We start from the raw sequence: 21,219 nt of genomic DNA on the forward strand, positions 1-21,219 counted from the left end.
CGACTTTACACTGTGCGTCCATCGATGGAGCGCCCATTTCGCGGTTTAAAACAGCGACTTTGAAGAAAGCTATTTCGAACAGCCACCTGGCGAAGCTACTTTTTCATGCCACAAAAACACTACTTAAAGAAACAGGATATTCTTCGCCATCTTTCAAATGAGATTTAGCAATGAACTCCATTCCGAAATAGCACTCTAGAGCGAGTCTTAGGGCCGGGAAGGCTCGTGAGAAGTGGGTTGATGTAAGGGCCCGGATATCCATGTTCAAGGCTCAACTTTAGTGCAACAGATGCGTCTTACTGACAAGGTAATATATACTGAGGTTTAGAACAAACTGCTCTGGATCCAGTACATCCTAAGATGAGCCACAGTTTTCCATCCTTCCAAGACATTCCGCGCAGCTGTGTTACTCCGAAGAGCGCAAATCCTGAGGCGGGCCACAGTTTTCTGTCTGTGCCCCCGATCCCGAGACTGACCACGAGTTCCCTTCTTCAGTAGGGCCAAGCTCATCACAGGACAGTCCACGATTACCCCTTTCTTCAAGCCATCGCAGGTCAGGCCGTTTCTCCCGATCGAACTCATCGTAGGACGGGCCACGATTTTTCCCCTCTTAAGACAAGCAAGTTTGCTACTCCCGATTGCGCGTATCCTGGGACGGGCCATGGAAACCATACGCTAGCCATACACAAATCGGGCGCCTCGCTATTCGGTAGCACAGGACCTAAGCGATTTCCAAGAGACTAGTTGGGAGGAGACAAAGCTGCTAAGAAAGGAGGTGGGTCACGCCTACGGAAAGTTTACACAATACAGTCAAAGTGGAATTTCAGGTAAGCTGATAATGAGCGTCTCAATGAAGTGGCCGCCCTGTTTATCTTCCTGGGTATCCACAACAAACATCTGCCTTCACCTGAATACACTGCTTTTTTCGAGAAGGAACCTGCCGTTTGGACAGCTTGGATGTTTTCATTAGCACTTACAAGGAATAGAGATAAGTTTTTGAGCACCGGGCTTTTGAAAGGACTTCCATACATGTCAATACATTCGCTTGGATCCGCCCTTCCCTGAATTAAAAGCAATGAGTATCGCTTATGCAGTTTTCTTGCCGCGAGCCATCGCGGCCACTTCAGAGCCGGGAAGACTGAAATCTACAAAGCCGCGTCTCTGGTATAGCGGTGCGCCTTCCTTGCTAGCATCCACATAAGCTTCAACGCCGTCCTTATCAGCCAAATCGCAGCCCCATTTGACAAGCATAGAGCCAGCCCCACGCCGTTGATAATCGTGATGATTGGCGAGGGTATCCAGGTCTTTGTTTCCAAGTCAGTAACAATCCTTTCTAGGGCTCCGAAAGGAATATGATCATTCATGAATATTCATGAATATTTGCGAATATGAATAATATGAATTGCATAATATGAATATGAATAAGAGACTTATTCATATTGCATTATTCATGAATATTCATGAATGATCATATTTATTCATATACTGAGAGAGCATACATTACCGTTCATGTTGTTACGTCTCAATACAGGAACCCATTTTCATGTGCCTAAGACTCTATAACAAATGCGTTCACCATCTCTAAGATATTACATTCCCATAAATCTTAATATTATCACAATCACTTTTTTGGAACGCTATTTTTGATACTGTCCCTTCAGTAGCATAAGCCACCGCATAGTCTCCGCATTTAGACAGTGTCTCCTGAGCCCCAATACATCCCTGGCATTGCTGAACTCGCGTTCAATCCCTACCTCCGCTGATGGAATTGGCAGGTAATCTCGGGCTGCCTTTGCCATGAGTGGAAAGCTAAATACATTCGCCTTCCACCATTTGAGAACCCATTCCTCGTCTGCATCGTCAATCATATGGTGGGACCAACTCACCGGTGGCGCGTCTAGATATCTATCAATGTCTGAAAGAAGCGTCCGCTGTGATGGCTGTACTTTTCGCAGCGTCCTCCACATAGTCTCGGACATTCCCGGCGGGCGATCCACTACACACGACATGGACAACTCCTGCGGATACTCCCTCTTTAGGAACTCCCGCACTTGAGAGATGATCAGTCCCGCATCTTGCTCGCTCATCTGCGATCCAATCAAAGACGATTTAATACGCGGGTCTAGGACGGAAGCCACGTAGTAAAGAAGATTGGTGTCCATCTTCCTTGCAAACTTGTTCATCTTTTGGATTCCTCTTTCCACCGCATCCCGGATCTCGGTATCCACACCTTCAAAATCACCTTCGGCTTTTTGAACCTCGTCAAGGAGGTCGTCTAGACTCCAATAGATAGGCAAGCTCTCAACAATCGTGGGACAAGATTTTGATACGGAGTTGGTGTGATCCCAGAATGGCTTAAGAACCTTCGCTACTTGTTGAAGAATCGACCATTCGTTCTCGTTTAGTTGAAGGGCGTGAACTTCTGGATGCATCCGAACAAATTGTCCAAGTTCCTTCTGTAGCCGAAGGGCGTCCGCTATCATGATATAGGTTGAGTTCCATCGAGTGTCAACATCGTAGCCCACTTGCTTGGCTGGTGACACATCTTTCCAATTTTGGCGGCGCTGTGGACTGCGGGCAACCCATAGGGTCAGCAGCCGGATCTTCATGATTGCTCCCTTCGTGCTGTGGGCAGAGGTGAATGTTGGGCTACTTTGTGTGGCCATGTCGTCCAGTATAACCTTCGCCTCTCGAGCTGAGCCGGCCCTCAGGGAAGCGAGTACGTCCCTGCAAATGAGATTTATGACGTGGGCAAGGCAAGGAATGAAGCTCTGCCGTCCACGAAACCGCATAAGAGGTCTGATGCGAAATTGGTCGTCTTTATCGTCATAGTTCTTGAGAAGCTCGGCGTGAAGACTGTCGCAGAGAGTTCCATTGTTGGCAGCATTATCCCCCGTAATTGTGAGGAGCTTTGGCGCGACGTCTAGTTCCTCAAGCATTCTAATCACAATTTCCGCAAGGTTCTCCCCAGAGTGCGGTCCACATATGTCAGTAAACTCCAGAAGCTCTTCCCGCTTCTCAAACTCGGGTGAGATCCAATGGCCAATGATGCCCATGATCGCTATCTGATTCTCCGATGTCCAAACATCAAGAGACAGCGCAAGCGTGCGACTACTACTGGCTAATTCTTCTTTCACGCAAGTCCGGTTTTTGCGAAATTCCTCCTTGATCCTGTTGAAGAGAGTGTCGGCCGTCTTGATGGGTAATATAGCCCCTGTCGCTTCAAAAAGTGCCCTAAATGCCGGATGCTCCACTACCGTAAACGGCTGTCTCGTTTGGACAACCCATTGTATCAGCATTTGTTCAAGGCCCGCCCTTTCTTTTGCAGGTGTCAAAAAACTGTCCAGGGTCGTTCCGATAGTTGACGATGACGTGATGTCTGATCCGGAACTGATGCGGTGCTTAGCCTGGAGATGGGCCAACAAATTCGAAGTGGAGCCATAGCGTGCCGAATCCCTGGATGACCAACTGCACTGCCTACAGACTAAGAGCCGATCCTTCTTTGGTGGCCCACCCTTTCGACGCCAGGTGTTGTCTAGCTCTGTGATCCAGAAATGCTCGAGGGTCCAGCTAGAATATGACTTGGCTTTTCGTCTCTTGTAAGGCGGTGGGCTACTCTGACTGCTAGTCAACCCTGATAGCGTGGGATCTAGCGGTGCGGGCGAAGACCTGGGAATGGGTAAGGACCGCACGGATGGGGACGCCTCTTCGCCTCCTGTAAACTCGGATGGTGCTGGCGAGCAGGGGCTCTCTATTTCACGAATATTTCCTTCCCATGGCTCAGGGAGTAGGGAGGGTGTGCCATTGTTCAGAGCATTGTAGTCGCGACGCGGAAGACCACGCGTCTTTCGCACAAATGGGTTAGGTGAGGATGCCATTCTGTATTTGCCCAGTGTTAGTAGTCCAAGTGGTACCTGGGAGCGAGGCGGGGCACACCTTTAGTATCACTCGACAATACTTGATAGCATGGCGGGTCGGAAATGAACGGTGAGAATGAAACAATGATGGGGAAACACTAGCTGTGCTTTCGCCTGATGCAATCCCAGTAAAGTGGAAAGTTGATAGGTCTTTTCTTTACACGCGGCGGTTTCTCGCTCGCGACTCTCATGGTAAACAATCTGTAACCTGCATGAGAAGTGAGTTAAGGTGGCATGATAAACGCGTTTTTACGTGCCAATAGTCATGGTTATAATAAATCTAAACTTTGGAGTAGATCGAGTGGGAACAAGAGAAGTTATGGTAGTCGATTTAACTAGAGCAGCAAAGATGTGGAAAGACGACTTGTAGATATATATAATTTCGCTCGACTTTCTGTAGCAACCGTTGGTCACCAAAACTAGACATTTACCTATAAAAAATCACGAAAAATAATGACGCAGAATACATAGAGCTTACCGAGCCCTACAATATAGGGTATATACTTCAGAACATGGATTGCATGGGAAATATTTTCTACTTATGCTTGACCGAGGCTGTGATCGCACTTGAAATACAAGTTGGCTAGTGGAAACGTGTATTTCTGTAATACAAAAACCGGGGAAACGGAAGATCCATTAATGCGCGCAAAATGCATGATATGAATAATATGAATGCGAATATGAATAATGCGCTTATTCGCGCGAATACGATATTCATTTATTCATATTCGCGGGGTGCGAATATGAATATGCCCTATATTCGCATTCATTTATTCCTTTCGGAGCCCTAATCCTTTCCAATGTTAATTGTGAGATATATCATCCATACAGTAATGCTTCTCATCGCCCATAACGCGCTTCCTCTCCTTCTCCAGCGCTCTAATGAAGTCCTCGCATTCCTGAAAAGGTGAGTCCGCATGCCAATGCGGAAAGCGACGACCTTGCTCTTCGGGCATGGACAGGTCCCATTTGCCAAAGGCAACTAGCCGCTTGGCTGGTGCGATCGCATCGTCGAGCTGCCGTGCCGCCTCCAGTGAATCCTGCTGGCCATATTTCCCTTCTCCAAGCCCATATCAATGAGTGTACTCGTCTTTGGTACGTTCACCACCCGTAATAGGTCTCATGATATTTCGAAACTTATTAATATACCCACAATTCTTCATGTGCCGGTGACAGAGGGTTAGAGGGTTCCCTCTATTCCAACAATGACTAGATCTTCCCGACTGTCAGATCAACGCATCGACATGTCTTACTGTAATAAATATGCCTATGTAATACTGGCGCCGATATAGATGACTTCGAACTTTCCTATATCCTCGACGCAAGGCCTCTCCCAGCTGAAGAAATTCCTTCGTTTCCAAATTTCGTGAAGATTCCTTCGATTCTCTTAACTTGTCTGCAGACCCTGTAACTCCAGGAGCAGTGGTCCTCCATTTTCTCGTCCGTCCAACAACAGACGGTAGTCGTTGCTGTGGCTACGACCGTCTATGGTTCCGAAAGTCTGTTCTTCGAGCAACCAATGCGCTACTGATTATCACCGAACAGGGCGAGTAAGAATATTTCGGAAGATACTGATGGCGTACGTTCCAAAAAAAAAAAAAAAATATTAGTAGGAACTGTGCCGCTAAGGTTCCCCTAAGGGTTAATTAGCCCTCTTTCGAAAAGCGCCCCCGGCCGAATAGTATAATATGTCGAAATGCAGCATAGCGTAAAACAACATCGCCCCAGACTGGTGGACCTGACGATTTAATTTTATGTGAACGGGCAGACCCTTGAATCGAGAGAATGTCCGAAGATTTAAAATATCAGTAAGATAATACAGTATGTGACGGTGAGATACACAGAGAGAGAGAGTGTGTGTCAAATGCCCTGAAACGAAAGAACGGAGTGGAAGGGCTTACCAACCCCACGGCTGTGCAACGCCGAGGTTGACGCTGCCAAAAACACAGCGAGAAACACACACCCTGCATGGTATTGTGGCTTTGTTTTACCAGGAAATTAAAAGAAACATAAATAATAGAATTCCGATGGGAATGGAAGTTTGGAAAGAGTGGCGTCAACGCTAGATCCCTCGAAATAGCCGAGACCCAATCCATGGACTTGTTCGGGTCTCTCGTCTCTCAGGAGAAACATTGGTCGATAATAGACGATCCTGGCAGGGCGATGAGTCGGCGATTGGGGCCGAGAGTGCCAATCACAAAAAGTGGGTTCGGCAGAAAATCATCGAAGGCGGCTTCTAGGTTAGCCAAACGTGTTAATAAGTTTCCTGGCACAATCCATCCATTTGGACAAGTCGTAGGCCTACTGCGTTTATCTCTATGACCGCGCATGTATTTGTCCTGGATAATTCGTCACATCGCTCTGGCCTAGCACAGCGTGAAGCTAGGATTGACAACACGGGATGCGACCGGAGCTGCCTAGACTCTAAAGCTTCTAAAACAGGCTGGGGTTTAGTCTTGTTGTGATATGAGGCTGGTGCAGATCAGGAACCAAGCCGTACCATCGGAATTAATCCCGAGGTGTCTATACGAAGAAACAAGTTGATTTCCAATCAACTTGATCTACTCTTTGTGTATATATAGCCTCAGTTATTCCCTCTAGTTCAGTACAATTCAATCTTCCTTTGAACTACAACAGATGTATGCAATGGATATCCTCTCTTGTCACGGTGAGAGGAAAATGTGGGATAGGGATATGGGTAAAGGGTAACTTATACATTGATGTAGTCATATGGATGTGTCCATATGTGTACTAAGACTATATTCGTCGCCAGAATCCGACTACCTTTTCTCGTACATGAGCTAATGGCCAGCCATTTTCCCTTTCAGTGCGTTGGAGAAGGTCGAAGATCAGGTTTTGGGCGAGAGGGTCATCGATCCATGAGCCGCCTGGGTGATGTCAGTTGGTGAATGGATAACATTTTGGATCAGACTTACAAGCACGGAGGACGTGGGAAGCTGTGATTCGTAGTGGGGGATCATTGTCGGCTGAGAGGGCGATACCGAAAATGAGATAGAGGTTTTCGATGATTTCATTCTGATGCTCGTCAGCAGTGTTCATGCCACACCCACACCAAAGGATAACATACCTTTAACCTGACAGGCTGCTCCAAATGTCTCATGCTCGGTGCCCAACCCTCCAATTCGCGAATCGACATCAATGCCTTGGCAAGGCAAACATACTGTATAGCAGAAGCTAAACCCAAATCAGCGCAAAACAAGTAAACCCGCCACATGAAAAGCATACCATGCCAAGAACTAGTAAACCAAGCAACAGGAAAAGGTTGCCCTCTAGCACGATCCGGCGGCGAAACATGCGAAGGTGCAAAAGAATTCGGCCTCCCAACCTCCCACTCAAGGATCCTCTGTCTCAGAGCCATCTCACCAACCGAGCCAAGTCGGCCCCCGTAATTTTGGCCCGAGACATTCCAACAGGAACCAACAGTCTCAGCCAACAGCCAAATGGCGCGATTAGTCCAGTGTCCGTCGCTCAGGACGGGCTTGGCGACCCACCACCGGCGGAGAACCTCGTCGAACGGGGCGAAGGTGAGCCGCAGGCATTTCTGGTACGTAAGTGCGAACTGGATGTCTTGGATGACGAAGAGCCAGAAGGAGGCTGTTGCTAAGCCGCCGGATATTACGCAGTCAACATGAGAGCTTATGTAGACTGAGCCCGCTAGGAGGTGGCATTGGTTGTCTTTCGAAGGGTTGCATGCTGTCCTTTCGTTAGTTCGGTTGGCGGGGGATTGGGGACGGGATGGTACATACAGGAGACCTGCTCGAAGAAGCGGAGCATTACTGTTGATGAGATAAGGACGTCGATGCCGATTTCGTCCGATTTGTCAAGGACTGGGAGCATGATTGAGAGGCAGCGTTCGTGATACATGTCTCCGAGGTCTGCTGGGATGGTGTCTGTTGTTCGGGATAGGTGGCAGGCTGATACTGCTAGACATGCGTATAAAAGTAGAGAAGATGTGGTCGCGCGTTTGACTACGTCGGTGGAGAAGTGTCGGCGAGGGTTACATGCGTCGAGCTGCAATCTTAGTATAATGTGGGAATTGATCGTAGTGGGACTCACCCATGGTGCAAGACGCTTCTGAAAATGGCGCAGTAGATACGCCTCGTTGATGTTGGTTAGTTTTGGCTGATTGTCAGGGGTAGGTGTCGATGAATGCGAGGTTGCTGAATTGGACCGCGAGCCAAGTTGCGAATAAGGGATGACCAGGTTTGGGATCGCCATAGATGAATCCACCACAGATGAAGGTGTCGAACGACCCTCAGAGGACCATCTTGATGCTGATTGTTGCCTTGCTACAGATACAACATAGTATTCAGCCGCGGTCTGATCTGTTTCATCCTTGAAGTCGACTGTGCGGTCAGCACGAGGTATGAACAAGAGATGGAGAGACGAATACCATACACTCTGAAGAAGTCTCAACCCAGACCTGATCGTCCGGAAAGGCAAGATCACTCTCGCCATATCTCGGGGGTCCATTCCCTTGCAACGACGGATTTTGGCCATGTCGAAACGACACTTCTTCTGACTTTCCAGGAGCCGGCACACATTCGCAACTATATCGTTGACAGCGCAGACTTTTCGAATCGGATTTATCACCTTTTCGAGTCAGGAATGGAGATCCGACGGAATATTTGAATATCGAATACATACATTTCAGATGGCGTAGACGACACGTGAGGCTAGAGGACGTTAGCAAGATCCAAGCATCAATTTAGTATTTGATAGAACTGACCTTCCCCTCATTACGCCAGAATCATAAACGGGGAAAGCTTCCAGAATCAATCAACGGCAGGCGAGGCCTGAGGGCATCTAAATAAATACGACCCAGAGTGAGGGAGATTGGTAGATCATCGGGTTGCGTATGTACGTTGGGGTATTAACCAGTAACTATGTTTTGTTGGAGATTAGTTCGCGGAGCCGATCCCAGGTTTAAAATATACTGAAACTCGAATTGGTTGACCTGGATAGAATCTCTGGATGATACCCGAATAGGAAAAAGTCCAGTGCAACCTTCTCCACCACGCCAATGTCTGGGCAAACTCCTACTAGATATGGTTGGACGAGGCTCCCCCAGAGGGTAAAGTTTCTGCCTCTTCGATCGTTAACAACGATCCTTGCCCGAATAAGAAGGATCTCGGGCGTGCATGTTAGTCGGTTTGTGTCGGGAAGTCGCTATGGGAAGAGTAAGAATTAGCGAGTCGCCTTGCCTAGTGAGTGTGCTGCAGAACTGTCATGGCCGAGACCACTTTTTCGTTGAAATGAATGATGGGGGTGGTAAGGGGAGACAACATTGACAGCCAATAACACGTAGACGGGATGGATGCCACAGGATTGATATAATTCCGAGGTCAGGGCCAGAACCAAAAGGGACGCAACAAGCTTCAGCGGCTTAATATTAGCTTTCCCATCTCCCCGTGTCCCTTTTTCATTTGCCACGAGTCCTCACCGAGTCTGGTTAAGACCCACGCTGAGAAATTTGCTGCTCGAGCGCTCTTGGCTGCAAAGTACCACGAGGCAGAGGCCCAAAGGTGGTCCCAGCTCGCCGCAGATAAGCCTTCGCCCACAGTACAGGATGGCGAGACCTGGTCAGTTGACTAATATCAGGTTTTGTCAGAAGCTCAAAAGACAGGAAGCTACAGTAACGTAAATCGACTATGGGTTTAAATTTCGTTATCCGGGCTGAACGGCTTGATAGTGTGCAGCTCGCTGGTGGGTCACGTACAGTAAAGTATGCGTGGAGGGCCCCGCCTTGCGCGCAGGAACTTGACGATTTGCTGCATGACTTCGTTCCCCTCGCTCGTCCTGGGTGGTATGAGCTGGTAGTCACTTCCAGGGAGTCCTCGGTATTGGCGGAAACATCTGCACCCCCCCCCCCCACACCTCTTAACCCCAATTAGGCTGAGATGACTGTGACACCCCTGATAATTCTGGACTCCTACAAAATTAGTGGCTGTCCTGCCAAAATCTTTCCAGAATTTTGCAGCGTGTCACCGCCTCCAAGATAATTGGTGCTCCTAAGCTGTGAGAAGGGAACTAACGTGGTGTCATGAGATACAATAGATTATGTCCAGGACACGCGTGGTTTCTGTTAACGCTGAGGTGTACTACAATGGTGGACTCAGCATCCACCAGACGGGCGAGGCTGCTACCTGCAGCAAATGCACAATCTTCAGGATTCTGCCAAGTATTCATTGATAAGGCTAGATTGACCAAGGGGAACCAAAATGTATTGAAGGGTTGATTGGAACTCAAAGGGCATGTTAAAAAGCCCACCAAGCTTCAACTCCCAGCACAATTACCGGTAAAGAGCGGGTTAATGGTTACTGTCCCACTTTGCCGACCCTCCTACATCATGCTCTACTTCTCGGACCCAGTTCCTGACGCTTTCTTCCCGCCGCCACCGCAGTAGGCAGCACATGTGATATCACCTTTCTAGAGCAGGAGAAATATGGCACTATCAATTGATCTCCAGACCAGACTCATAGCTCGCCATATTTACAGCAATAAGCATTCCGGTCCGAGTTCGGAGACTCTTCTGCAAAAATCGTGGGTGTTATGGTACTGCTGAGTGGCGTAGTGTTGCGGAGGGACAAGCTGCCAGACATACTGCAGGTTCGTCGCCGAAAATAAGGGCACACTCTGTGCTACGCTTGCAGGAGAACCCTCGTGCACGTGCACTGAGCCCATCGAAACGCCATGTATGGAGCAGAGCTCGTGGCTGGGCGACGCCGATTGTGGGTAGAAGGCCTCCAGTGCGATGGAGTTTTGGTCTTGCGCATTGGGGATTGACATGGCTGCGGGCATCTCGTGGTGTGGCGGAGGGACAAGCTGCCAGACATACTGCAGGTTCGTCGCCGAAAATAAGGGCACACTCTGTGCTACACTTGCAGGAGAACCCTCATGCACGTGCACTGAGCCCATCGAAACGCCATGTATGGAGCAGAGCTCGTGGCTGGGCGACGCTGATTGTGGGTAGAAGGGCTGCAGTGCGAAGGAGTTCTGGTCTTGCGTATTACGAATTGACACGGCTGCAGAAGTCTCGTGTTGATTGTAACGTTCCAACGTCGAGTCTTTTGACGGTGGTTGAATGAAACATCCTGGAGACTGGAAGCCGCGTTGGCGTTTCGTGAGGACAGCTTTGTGAGAGAAACTACAATAAAAAAAAGCCACGATGTGAGTTGGTTGACATTGCTGGATGGTAGGGTTCCAGAATCGCTTTACCTTAGTCCGCAGGTTTCTTCTTGGCAGACGCACAGTCGTTTCTCAGCGTGGATTCTTCGATGGCGGGCTAGACTAGAGGACTGTGGTGGTTAGTGGATCTACTGGATCCAAGATCCAGGGCGAGAGGCTCACATCTGAGAAGGCTTTCTGGCACCCCTCATGGTCGCAGACGTATGGTTTTTCGCCCGTATGAATCCTGGAGTGTACAGTCAAAGCGCTGCGCTGAATAAAGCTTTTGTTGCAACCTTTCACTTTGCAATGGTAGGGCCGCTCATTGGTGTGTATCCGATAATGCTGGCAGAGATCTGACTTGCGATGGAAAGACTGGCGAAGGGATCGTGTTAATCCGCAGGGAGCAAATGTTATCCATCAGCAGAAAGGGGTGAAAACGGACCTTGCCACAGCGCTCCCAGGAGCAAGTGAAATTACGCTTACTGCCAGGGGACATGACAGCGAACTGAGTGTGGTCTTCCGCAAAGCACAAAGTTTATTTGCTGTATAACGAGGGTCACTTATGGTAGACCAAGACGAAGGACGCAAGGAGACGGTGTGCGGATAAGATTGATCGGAAAGAAGAGGGTACGGAAGAAAGGAAGAGGGCGCAAAGTATGTCACTGCCTGTCAGCGACACAGCTTGGAAATAATGTGTCGGGAACTGGCTTCCAGTCTCCTCTCCGACCCGTTCCGCGTCCTCGCCTATCGAGCCAAAGCGCGCCACCAAAATGATCTAGATGAATTGGAGATTAGGGACTGGAGTAATGCATGAATGGAAGTGTAGTTATATTCTCCACTAGTACGAATACAGTGACACTCTTAAATTTTGACACCTCATCGATTATCGCCTTTGTATAATATTACACAGCGTTTTTGCGCAGTAAATGGTGCTACCACTCTCGATTTGGAGTCTTTGATTGACGGGACTACGACAGGCGGAATAGGTTCCTAAAACTTATGAGGTGCCACTGTATATGTCGTATATAAACCACTTGGAACATACAGGGACAGGGCCCACTAGCGGGAGACGGTTCACTTGCCGTGTGGACGGAATGTGTTTCGGCGTCCGACGAGGGGATTGGTAAAAGGCGAATCAAGGTGTCTAGGGCTCCGTTGTTTCGACTACAGTCGTCAGTATCCTGATCGTTGTAGAAAGGTCATCCACACTTACCACACGCAGCATGACGTGCCAGATCCTGTATTGGTGTAATTCAAAGGAAGATTGATTATCATTGAGAAGGAAACATGAGGCTATATCAGACAGACCTTAAATATTGAGATTGGAGGAGGAGCCAAACAGAAACTCTCAGAAAACATCCAATTGTCCCCATTCTCGTTGACATACTCATGCTTTCACCGAAGAGTCCGTTCTTGTACGAGACACGTATCGAGAGTGTAGGGGCTTAAAATCCACAACAGGAGAATATGAAGATTGTAATTCATCTTCCATAGCATGCCGCAGTTTAAGAATGCGAAGTCTCTCATCTCAGTATTCTCACTCGGTAAAAGGCGGCTACAAATCGGAAAACATAACCTATAGTAACGCGGGAGGAACCATAATGATTTCCACAGGTTTCAGGAAGTAATAATTGTCAGACACCAAGCCACCTTATGGAAATCCCCAATATATTCTAAAAATATCTGAGTGTGCGCCCACGCGACATCCGCTCAACGTAGTTAAAGTACATCTAGCAAAGGCTCACTATACACAACGGGTCACAAGCTCACCTGGGTAGTGCCTGTATAGGCGACTATACTGTGACTTGTATACCTCATTGTAGTGTTGAAAATATCTAGACAGAATTTATGTACCACTTACAAATGGATACTCATCATCACAGATAAACCATGTCACCTTCCGGCACAAGAGATAGAAGTGACGACAACGTGTGCAGCCGAATAAGGGTAGATGTCAAAAATTGATAGAATTATTGAAATTTGCTGAGCAGGAGGCAGAATCTATACAAAATGGAGTCCAAGTTGATTTCCAGCTTTTCGTATACAATTGTAGGGAGCTTTCCGACGATGGAGCATTGTTCCTATTCTGCGCTAGCCTCTTAACATAACCGGCTTCCACCAAAAGTTGCAATTGCAACCAAAGGACCTGGGGGTTTCACAAGGCATGTAAGAATTCCTCCATGGCATCCTGGTTTTACGGACAGGAGAGAATATGGACGACTAGCGCGACAAGATGGGTACACTGCTTCTCCAGTCATGGTTGTTCCCTATTTACCAGGCGCTTTGATCGCAGATATCCTGAATCGTCCTGATCTTCGTGTCCTCTTTTCCGTTTACCGGGCCCTTGTTGACAGGGCGGATGGTCATTGTTGGGCTGGCGAGGTTTGATAGATATTTCCAATTTATCACCCGTCTTGGATCTCAAAAAGTAGAATTTACTACAAGATGTCGGATCCTCTGCTGTCCGACAACAGCTTCCATTTCTGCCTTGTGAGGCTCCTGCGGTAGAACTCGTTAGCGAAACATATTTACAGGGGGTTTCTTTTATCGCTTCAAACAAACGTACTTTCATCACCTGCGGCAGTTTTAGCGGATTCAGGCCTTTCCTCTTTTACATAAGTGCAAGTAGTCAGGTCAGACTCAGGGAAATCAAAGCCTTGATCATGTGTAAGTTTGTTCGGAGCCAGCACAGAAGTCGATTCCGTCACTGGGCATTCAGAGTTGCCCTGTGGAAGGTGGAACCGTCTGTCACCGAAATACGCCTCGAATTCTCGCGTAGTCAATGGCTCAGTGTCCCCATCAGAATCATCTTGCTTTGATATGCACTGCTGGGAAGACCATTCGTCGTCGTCGATAATAATAGGGTTGTCGATTGAGCTTCCTTCTTTGGATTCATCACACAACGGCCTAGCATCGGCCATGGTTGCTCGTCCTGTTATAGTATGAGAAGAATATTATTTGGCTAGTCAAAAGGTTAGAGAAAATGGGCTCTGCTGTATTCCTCTCTCGCAGGGTAATCTCATACCTGAAGTTTCGGGCGATGCGTTGGTCGGGAACACAAAAATATCAGGGCTCATATCAATATTTATATACTTGAATCCAGCAATATGAGTAAGCTGACATCGACGGCCGCACACAAACTTGTAATGTTGATGCCTTCAGTAGATATAAGCTCCTAGGAGATACGATTGGCTCTGTCGAGGATATACATGAGGAGTACACGAGAAATGGAGGAGAGTTGACATGCGGGACATACATAGTGTATCTGGTTCCCCTGAATGCGAGGAAGCCGCTTTATTTTGGTTCCTCGCACTAATTTCTACCTAGAGTCAACTGTAGTTCTCAACATTAATCATTCATCTCAAGACATTATGCATCTCTGTATTCGTGAGACCGTTCCCAAGCGGAAGCACGACAGACCCCAGCATAATAATTTGCCGATAGGCTCCTGGGACTCAGGCAAGTGGATAGCCCAAAAGAAAACCTAGACTCTCAATCTTTAAACACCAGGTCGTCACTTTTTCCTGTGTGGGTACATCGTCATTTTCCTCAAGCTTGGATTGTCACTAAATTAAAATCTGGCAGTATCCCAGATACAGTTCCAATAGGAAATTGGCAGTAATAGCAATCGAACTGGTAGTCAGATCCAATTACTTGAAAGCACTCAGAATATATGTAATAAGTGAAGCCAGAATAAAAAAAGAGCCATCAGGCAAAAAAGGTTACTCAATAAGCAGGATGCACAATCTGACGTGAAAGAGATGCCAGTTGTAAAGCCTATTTCCCCGAACTTACTTGTATTTTTGAGATTGACCTGTAATGACGCTTAAGCTAATGTATAGAAATGAGGATCATTGTCTAAGGGGTACAGTTGTACAGTGCTATTGGCCATCACTAAACGACAACTCCTCACAAATCTATGGTGGTCAAAGCCATGGATCACGGTCCTCGAATCTTGGCAAACATATCAAGAACTGAATACCTCTCATTTTGATGCTGTTTCAGTGGCTAGAACGACAATTATGACTTGGATTTCCCTACAGCTGATCCGTTTGGATGCAGTCCACACTGTCTTGGGCTTGAGGTTTCTCCTCACCATTTTGCATTCGCCACATGCCAGCATAACGGCCGTTCATATTCACCAGTTCCCCATGGGTGCCACTCTCAGCTACCTGGCCGTTTTCTAAAAACAGAATGCGGTCTGCTGACATGATGGTGCTCAGGGGGTGTGTGGCGTAAACAGTAGTGCGTCACTGGTTAGGTCTTACGCGAAAATGCTAGCTGGGGTCCTAGCACGGAACGTAGGGACTGCGGGTTCGAATCCTGTCACTTTCACAACTTTTACCCTAGAGGCACCTACCGAAGAAAGCCTACGCCTTGGTTGACTTGGCTAGGACCTGGATGGTAGACCCGGGGTAGGGGTAGCTACTGCGGTACGCAATAAAAGGCGGGTGGGGAAAACTGTCACCGGTCTAGCCTTTCAGCTTACCTTCCGAAGTACTAGCCGTTTAACTCGGGCCGCTAGGAAAGAAGGATGTCCCCTCTGTGGTAGCTAGATTGAGAAAAGGTGTAACAGTTCTGCAAAGCTCAACAAAGTACGATCTGAGTTCCGGGGGCGCCCTGGATTGCATTGAACAAAATACAACATACTGAACAATTGGTCACTCGGTCGCTTTAAAGCACTAGGACAGACCGTCCGGTCATTTCTATTGGGAATTCGGCGTTAAAAGAAGGTTTCTTGTGGTGCCAGTCCGGGTGCACCGACCTACATAGCTTACCGCACGCTTAGGCAGGCTCCATTAGGTATAAGAAATATCATCATCATCATCATCATCATGATGGTGCTCAGTCGATGGGCAATTACGAGCGTAGTTCGGCCATTGGAGAGAGCTGCTAGGGATTTCTGGACATGCTCTTCCGTTTGAGTGTCGAGCGCGGAAGTAGCTTCATCCAGCAGTATGATTTGAGGATTCTTGAGAATGGTACGAGCGATTGCCACACGCTGTTTCTCGCCACCGCTCAGTCGTAGTCCGCGCTCTCCAACCCTAGTATTGTAGCCATCTGGGAAGCTCTTGATCTTGGTATGAATATCGGCCATGCGACAGGCCCGGTGGACGTCTTCATCACAGGCATCGGGTTTCGCGTACTTGAGGTTGTACATCAAGGTTTCGTTGAAAAGCATCGTATCCTGCGGCACGACACCGATATTTCTTCGAAGAGAATCAATAGTAATATTCTTCACGTCATGTCCGTCGACGAAAATTTTGCCATTCGTAGAGTTGTAGTATCGGAAGAGGAGACGGAGAACCGTAGATTTGCCCCCACCAGATTCTCCAACTAGGGCCGTAGTGGACCCAGGTTGACAGCTAAACGAAAGACTATTCAATACAGGCTTCCGTGCATCATATGAGAAGCCAACTTCCTGAAACTCGATCATTCCTTGACAAGTGGCCATTGGGGTAGCACAAGGGCTTTCAGTGACTGTCGGCTGCTCTCTGAAAAGTTCCAACATGCGTTCGGCATTGATCAAAGAAGATTGTATAGAAACATAGAATGCACCGAAGTAGCTCAATGAGCCTTGGAGCTGGGCCATGTACATCAACAATGTCACAAATTGACCCACAGGCTGCTGGAGGGTTGAGACCTGGTATACAGCGATGAAGCATGTGAACAATAAAGAGGTCGTCAACACAGTTTTTTGACTGGTGCTCATCATGGCTCCGCAGAGGAATGAGTAGTACTCAGCAGTTTGGAAATCGCACACAGCACGGCGGTAGCGGTCAAACTCGTGTTGCTCCGCATTGAAATATTTCACCGTTTCATATGACATCATTGAATCGTTTCTGTGTGTGCATGTGAGCATTGTTGTAATTCATATTGCAGATAACTTTCTAAACTTACTTCACCGCATCTTCATGTCTCGAAGCATTGACCATCTGTCTCCTGGTCTTCGCACTCCACTGGACCATGCGAATGGTGACATAAAGATAAACAAATGCCGAGATCCCAACCACAAGAGCATAGTAGACATCAAATGCAACCAGAAAGTACCCAATTGGGATGAGCAGGTCAGCTAACGTAGGAAGGAACTGAAAGGTGACTTGTTCTAGGAATGAATTGACCGATTTGCCTTTGTTCAGAGCTGATAGGAGTTCACCCGTCTGTTTTTCTAGGTGAAAGTCCAAACTGAGGCTGTGAACATGTTCGAAAACGGCAGCAGAAAGCTCCAGGTAGGAATACTGGCCCATCGGTATCCAAAGGCCAGTGCGTAGAGAGCCCAGAACTTCCTGTAGCCACAGGCAGAAAACATACATGCATATCTCGAACCATGGGGTGTAGAATGTGTTTCCGGCTTGCTGGTCCGCCAGAACCGTAGTTATCGCCCCAACCTGAACGGGTGTCATCACATTGACAATTCACTGAAGTATGACAAGAACGAAGCAAGTCACAGCTACAACCTGCAAGCGTGGGGACTTGGATGGCCACATGTACGGAAGAACCGTGAGAAACCACCTAAATAATCGAAGAAGCTCATGGATGGCAACTCTTCTGGTCGGACCCAGGATCTTGGTGGTTTGGGCTCTGCGGGTCTCGCAGCTCCGCCTGTTGAACCGTAGGCGTGACCTTTACCACCACAGCCCTTTGTGCGCGGAGACTTCAGCAATCCAGTTGCCTCAGTAGCATGATCTGGCTCCTCCTCTAAGTTTTCATCATGATCTATAGGAGCACCGGACTTGGTGTAGTAGAGTAGAACGAGAGTGATCAGAATCAAGATACGGACACCGTTGGGGACCAATTCCATGCACTCCCAAAAGGTGATCCCTTGGCATATCGGGCCTCCGCTGCGGTTACCGACTACTGGCTCACGATAGACGGAGGTGTAAAGCGAGAGGGTCGTGGTAAAAATGATGAGCTCGGCGAGAATGGCGAAGGACCAACATGTGAGCTGAGTGGCCGTCGGGGAAGGTGTGGTATCGACTATGCTGACAAGAATAACTGCGTAGGCAAAAATAGAGCCGACGATATAAATCTGCGGGTATTAGATATACTATATCATAGCAAGGTTCAAAGAATATAGAGACGTACCACTACTGACTGTCCGCGCCACCGATGCACGGAACGGGCCATTAACACATGGGTGATATGGACCGTGGCATCAACAAGGAACGTCACAAGCACACCAGCAGAAAGCCAGATGAAGTAGTGTTTGACGGTGCCAGAGAAAGGCTTAGTCTGACCGGAAGCCATCGGGTTCCGGGTCCGCCTGGGAAGCTGGCCATCTTTGTTCTGTGACACTTTTTGCTCGGTCTTGCTCTTGGCGACCATCCTGGTCACACAGACCACGACGAACAGCAGCATGAGCAAGATTGGGTAGCATGTAAGGAGATATTCTTGCAGCGTTTGAGGATTCATAATAGCAGTTCGTTCAAGAACATGAGAATAAGGAGATCTCCGGCGATTGTCTTGGGTCATTTGTGGCGGATATTCGGATAAGCAACGTTGAAGATGGGCTTAGTAGCGGGCAACAAAGGGACTATTTTAGATTGGACTGAATGGTTAGCCAAGTAGTGATTTTGATATGTCCTAGCAAAAGGTGACGATAGATATGAAAGATAATACCTGTTGCAATATTGTCTCCGTATACGATGGAGGGAAATATCAAATATAAGCGTTTTGGATGAACATCGAAGTATGGAGGCGCAAGTTATATATTTAGCCTGGGCTAATTCGTCCTGTTGTTACTATTTCTCCATGGGGGGTTGGAATACGTCTATTACCTGGAGGCTGAGAGCGAGTATCCGCCATACAGCACTAGAGTATGCACGGCGCCTCCAGACCTCTGTTCCATTTCCAGGCCTGCATTTGTGGAGCCAACGCCCGGACGCGTAGGCCGTGTACCAGAATTCTCGGGGTGCGGAGCTTCTGTGATCGACAGCCACATATCCCAGGAAGTTTCGTAAGTCTTCCTAGTAGGGAAAGGCGTCAGGAATGGCTGCAGGGTAGGCAAGTTGCCTGTAAATTGTTCGTCATGTGCGTAGCACTTTGCCTTCTGACGCTACGAAGACAAGAGAAGACAACTGTTGGGAGGAGACTTGGAGGTAAGCTGGTAAAAAGGAGACGAATCCTCCTGATCTTCACCGATCTTAACGGCCATGTCTGTTTTAGGCTCCAATCTTTTGCCAGCGTTCCTCCACTCCTGGTGAGTGCGAAAGCCCCACAGAGCCGCCACAGATCCAAGTCGATCTGGCGGTACGTAAGAGTGCTGCAGCACTGAGCCCAGGTCGAATCCTTTGGAATCTTGACCCCAAATTCGGAGCTTAAGGATCCTTCATGTTCTCACCGCTCTTCAGGCCTCTCATCCTCAAAAGCTGCGCAGATAAATCATCCACTGTGGTGGTGGCGGTGTTCAAGCTTTCCAAATGCATGAATCACTCGGTTTGGACCATTTCTTGATCTAATAAACTATCGTAACAGATTCGTGCTCTACCCAAAAACCGTACGGCTCGATATCTTGCCGCACACCTAACCTTAAGCCTAATTGCGCGGTATGGTAGGATGAAAAGGCAGGTCGGCCGTAAGCTACTCGATAGCTTTTCGTATATCCGACTAATTATGCGGAGCAGGGCTTCGTAATGCGGTTCCCCGGAGTCTTATATCAGGCCCTGTAATTACAAAACTTTCAATACAGCATATTTCACTGAATTAAATCTTGAAGGAAATCGTGGGAAAAGACCCTTTGGCAGAGGAGACACCGCTTCTGAGGCCTGGAACACTGCCAAAATAAGAGGGCCCGCCACTAAGCCATCTCTTATCCTCTCACACGCTTCCCCCGCTAAGGGTTCGGTCAAGTACATTATTTCGACGACGAGGTCATGTAACCGCATATCGCACATCTATTCCTATCTGGCCTCATGACAATCTCCCTATGTAAATACATAACTGTGCATTATCTAACGCAGTCTGCGCATTAATCGTCCGCTTGATCCTTGATCTCAAATAAATATTTGTACATCGTCTCGGTCACTCATTTTCCTCTTCTATAGGACAAACTCTAGTGGCTCTCCTAACTAGACAGACCGAAATTAAATTGGATTGTTCTAACTTTATGTTAGGGAATGAATCTAAGAGAGTGTAGAAGTAAAACTTATTTCAAATATTAAGTTACTCTACGTGTAGTCAAAATAGCTACCTTCCCTATTACTCAGCGCAGTAGCGGCCTATTGTGCTACCACTTAGACCGAACTATACGCCACGTAATCCTAGGATCCAGACGAGCGCTTGTCAAGGATATACATGAAGCATACGGAACGGATGGAGACATGATCTGTGCGGGACCCACATGGTGTACATGGGTTCCCCTGAACGCGAGGAAGTTACCTTTCTTTTGCTTCCTCGCGCTACGTCTTGTATCTAGAGTCAACTATAGTTGTTCTTAATATCGATTGTTCATCTTGAAACACTATCCACCTCTATGTATACGTGAGACCCTCACAGCGCTCCAGGTATTCGCAGAGGACATCACAGGATCATTTATTGAGATTGAGAAATAGATGCTCTATCAATTGACGAGCGTTCTTCCTCTCCCCAGAGAGCCAGGTAAGCATTCCACGGACAAAAGACAGGAAACAATTTCGCTCATTCAAGTACGACTGTGTAGCTCAAGTCGACTTGAATTTACAGAGAACCACGGCCGTCACGTGGTAGATGCTTGGACCGCATCTAGGAAGGTTCAGATCAGGGAGTACAATCTTCAACACCCTGGCTTTGAACGTCATAAACTTGCTGGATCCCATAAGGCCGGCAGGTTCTCTTTGGAATTTGTGCTTCAAAGTCCCCACCTCTCTTGCACGTCGTAGAAGAAAACACAAACTCAGGATTTCTGGCTATCGTTGTCTTCTGGCTTGGTACATTCGAATTGGGAAGATAGTGTGGGGAACCGTTTGAGTGGCGAGAGTTCTGGCCGGTGGACGACTGCGGGTGTTGACCAGGAAGCTGTGACAGCATTTGATAACTGCCACTGGCAGATAATGCTTCACCAGGCTTAGTAAACCGTTGATCGTGGTGGCTGTCAGATGAGAATAACCCGTTGACGCTATCATGTCCACTGAAG

At 47.9% G+C, this 21,219-nt stretch overlaps 5 protein-coding genes across 5 annotated transcripts; all 5 read right to left on the minus strand.

The window, feature by feature from the left end:
• Positions 1 to 1,086: 1,086 nt before the first annotated feature.
• Positions 1,087 to 4,972, minus strand: N7446_012624 (uncharacterized protein; the record flags this gene model as incomplete). Its single annotated transcript, XM_058521366.1, has 2 exons — positions 1,087 to 1,215; positions 4,772 to 4,972. Coding segments are annotated over 2 exons (330 nt in total), but the record flags the coding sequence as incomplete, so codon positions are not given.
• A 1,702-nt stretch (positions 4,973 to 6,674) lies between these two features.
• N7446_012625 (Zn(II)2Cys6 transcription factor domain-containing protein) lies at positions 6,675 to 8,678 on the minus strand (the record flags this gene model as incomplete). Its single annotated transcript, XM_058521367.1, has 9 exons — positions 6,675 to 6,805; positions 6,854 to 6,953; positions 7,006 to 7,112; positions 7,164 to 7,631; positions 7,685 to 7,949; positions 7,995 to 8,284; positions 8,337 to 8,531; positions 8,586 to 8,614; positions 8,668 to 8,678. The coding sequence occupies 9 exons, from the start codon at positions 8,676 to 8,678 to the stop codon at positions 6,675 to 6,677; spliced, it is 1,596 nt and encodes a 531-aa protein (XP_058366733.1).
• A 1,752-nt stretch (positions 8,679 to 10,430) lies between these two features.
• On the minus strand, positions 10,431 to 11,604 carry N7446_012626 (C2H2-type zinc finger protein; the record flags this gene model as incomplete). Its single annotated transcript, XM_058521368.1, has 4 exons — positions 10,431 to 11,085; positions 11,157 to 11,236; positions 11,289 to 11,480; positions 11,551 to 11,604. 4 exons carry the CDS (start codon positions 11,602 to 11,604, stop codon positions 10,431 to 10,433), a joined length of 981 nt encoding a protein of 326 aa, XP_058366734.1.
• Positions 11,605 to 13,362: 1,758 nt separating this feature from the next.
• Positions 13,363 to 14,029, minus strand: N7446_012627 (uncharacterized protein; the record flags this gene model as incomplete). The annotated part of the gene is made up of 2 exons (XM_058521369.1): positions 13,363 to 13,607; positions 13,675 to 14,029. The coding sequence occupies 2 exons, from the start codon at positions 14,027 to 14,029 to the stop codon at positions 13,363 to 13,365; spliced, it is 600 nt and encodes a 199-aa protein (XP_058366735.1).
• A 1,988-nt stretch (positions 14,030 to 16,017) lies between these two features.
• On the minus strand, positions 16,018 to 18,581 carry N7446_012628 (uncharacterized protein; the record flags this gene model as incomplete). The annotated part of the gene is made up of 4 exons (XM_058521370.1): positions 16,018 to 16,951; positions 17,010 to 17,497; positions 17,668 to 18,138; positions 18,195 to 18,581. Coding segments are annotated over 4 exons (2,280 nt in total), but the record flags the coding sequence as incomplete, so codon positions are not given.
• Between the last annotated feature and the right edge of the window lie 2,638 nt (positions 18,582 to 21,219).

Source organism: Penicillium canescens (genome assembly GCF_028828765.1).
Source record: "Penicillium canescens strain IBT 15451 chromosome Unknown utg000010l_segment0_segment0, whole genome shotgun sequence".
NCBI lineage: Eukaryota > Fungi > Ascomycota > Eurotiomycetes > Eurotiales > Aspergillaceae > Penicillium > Penicillium canescens.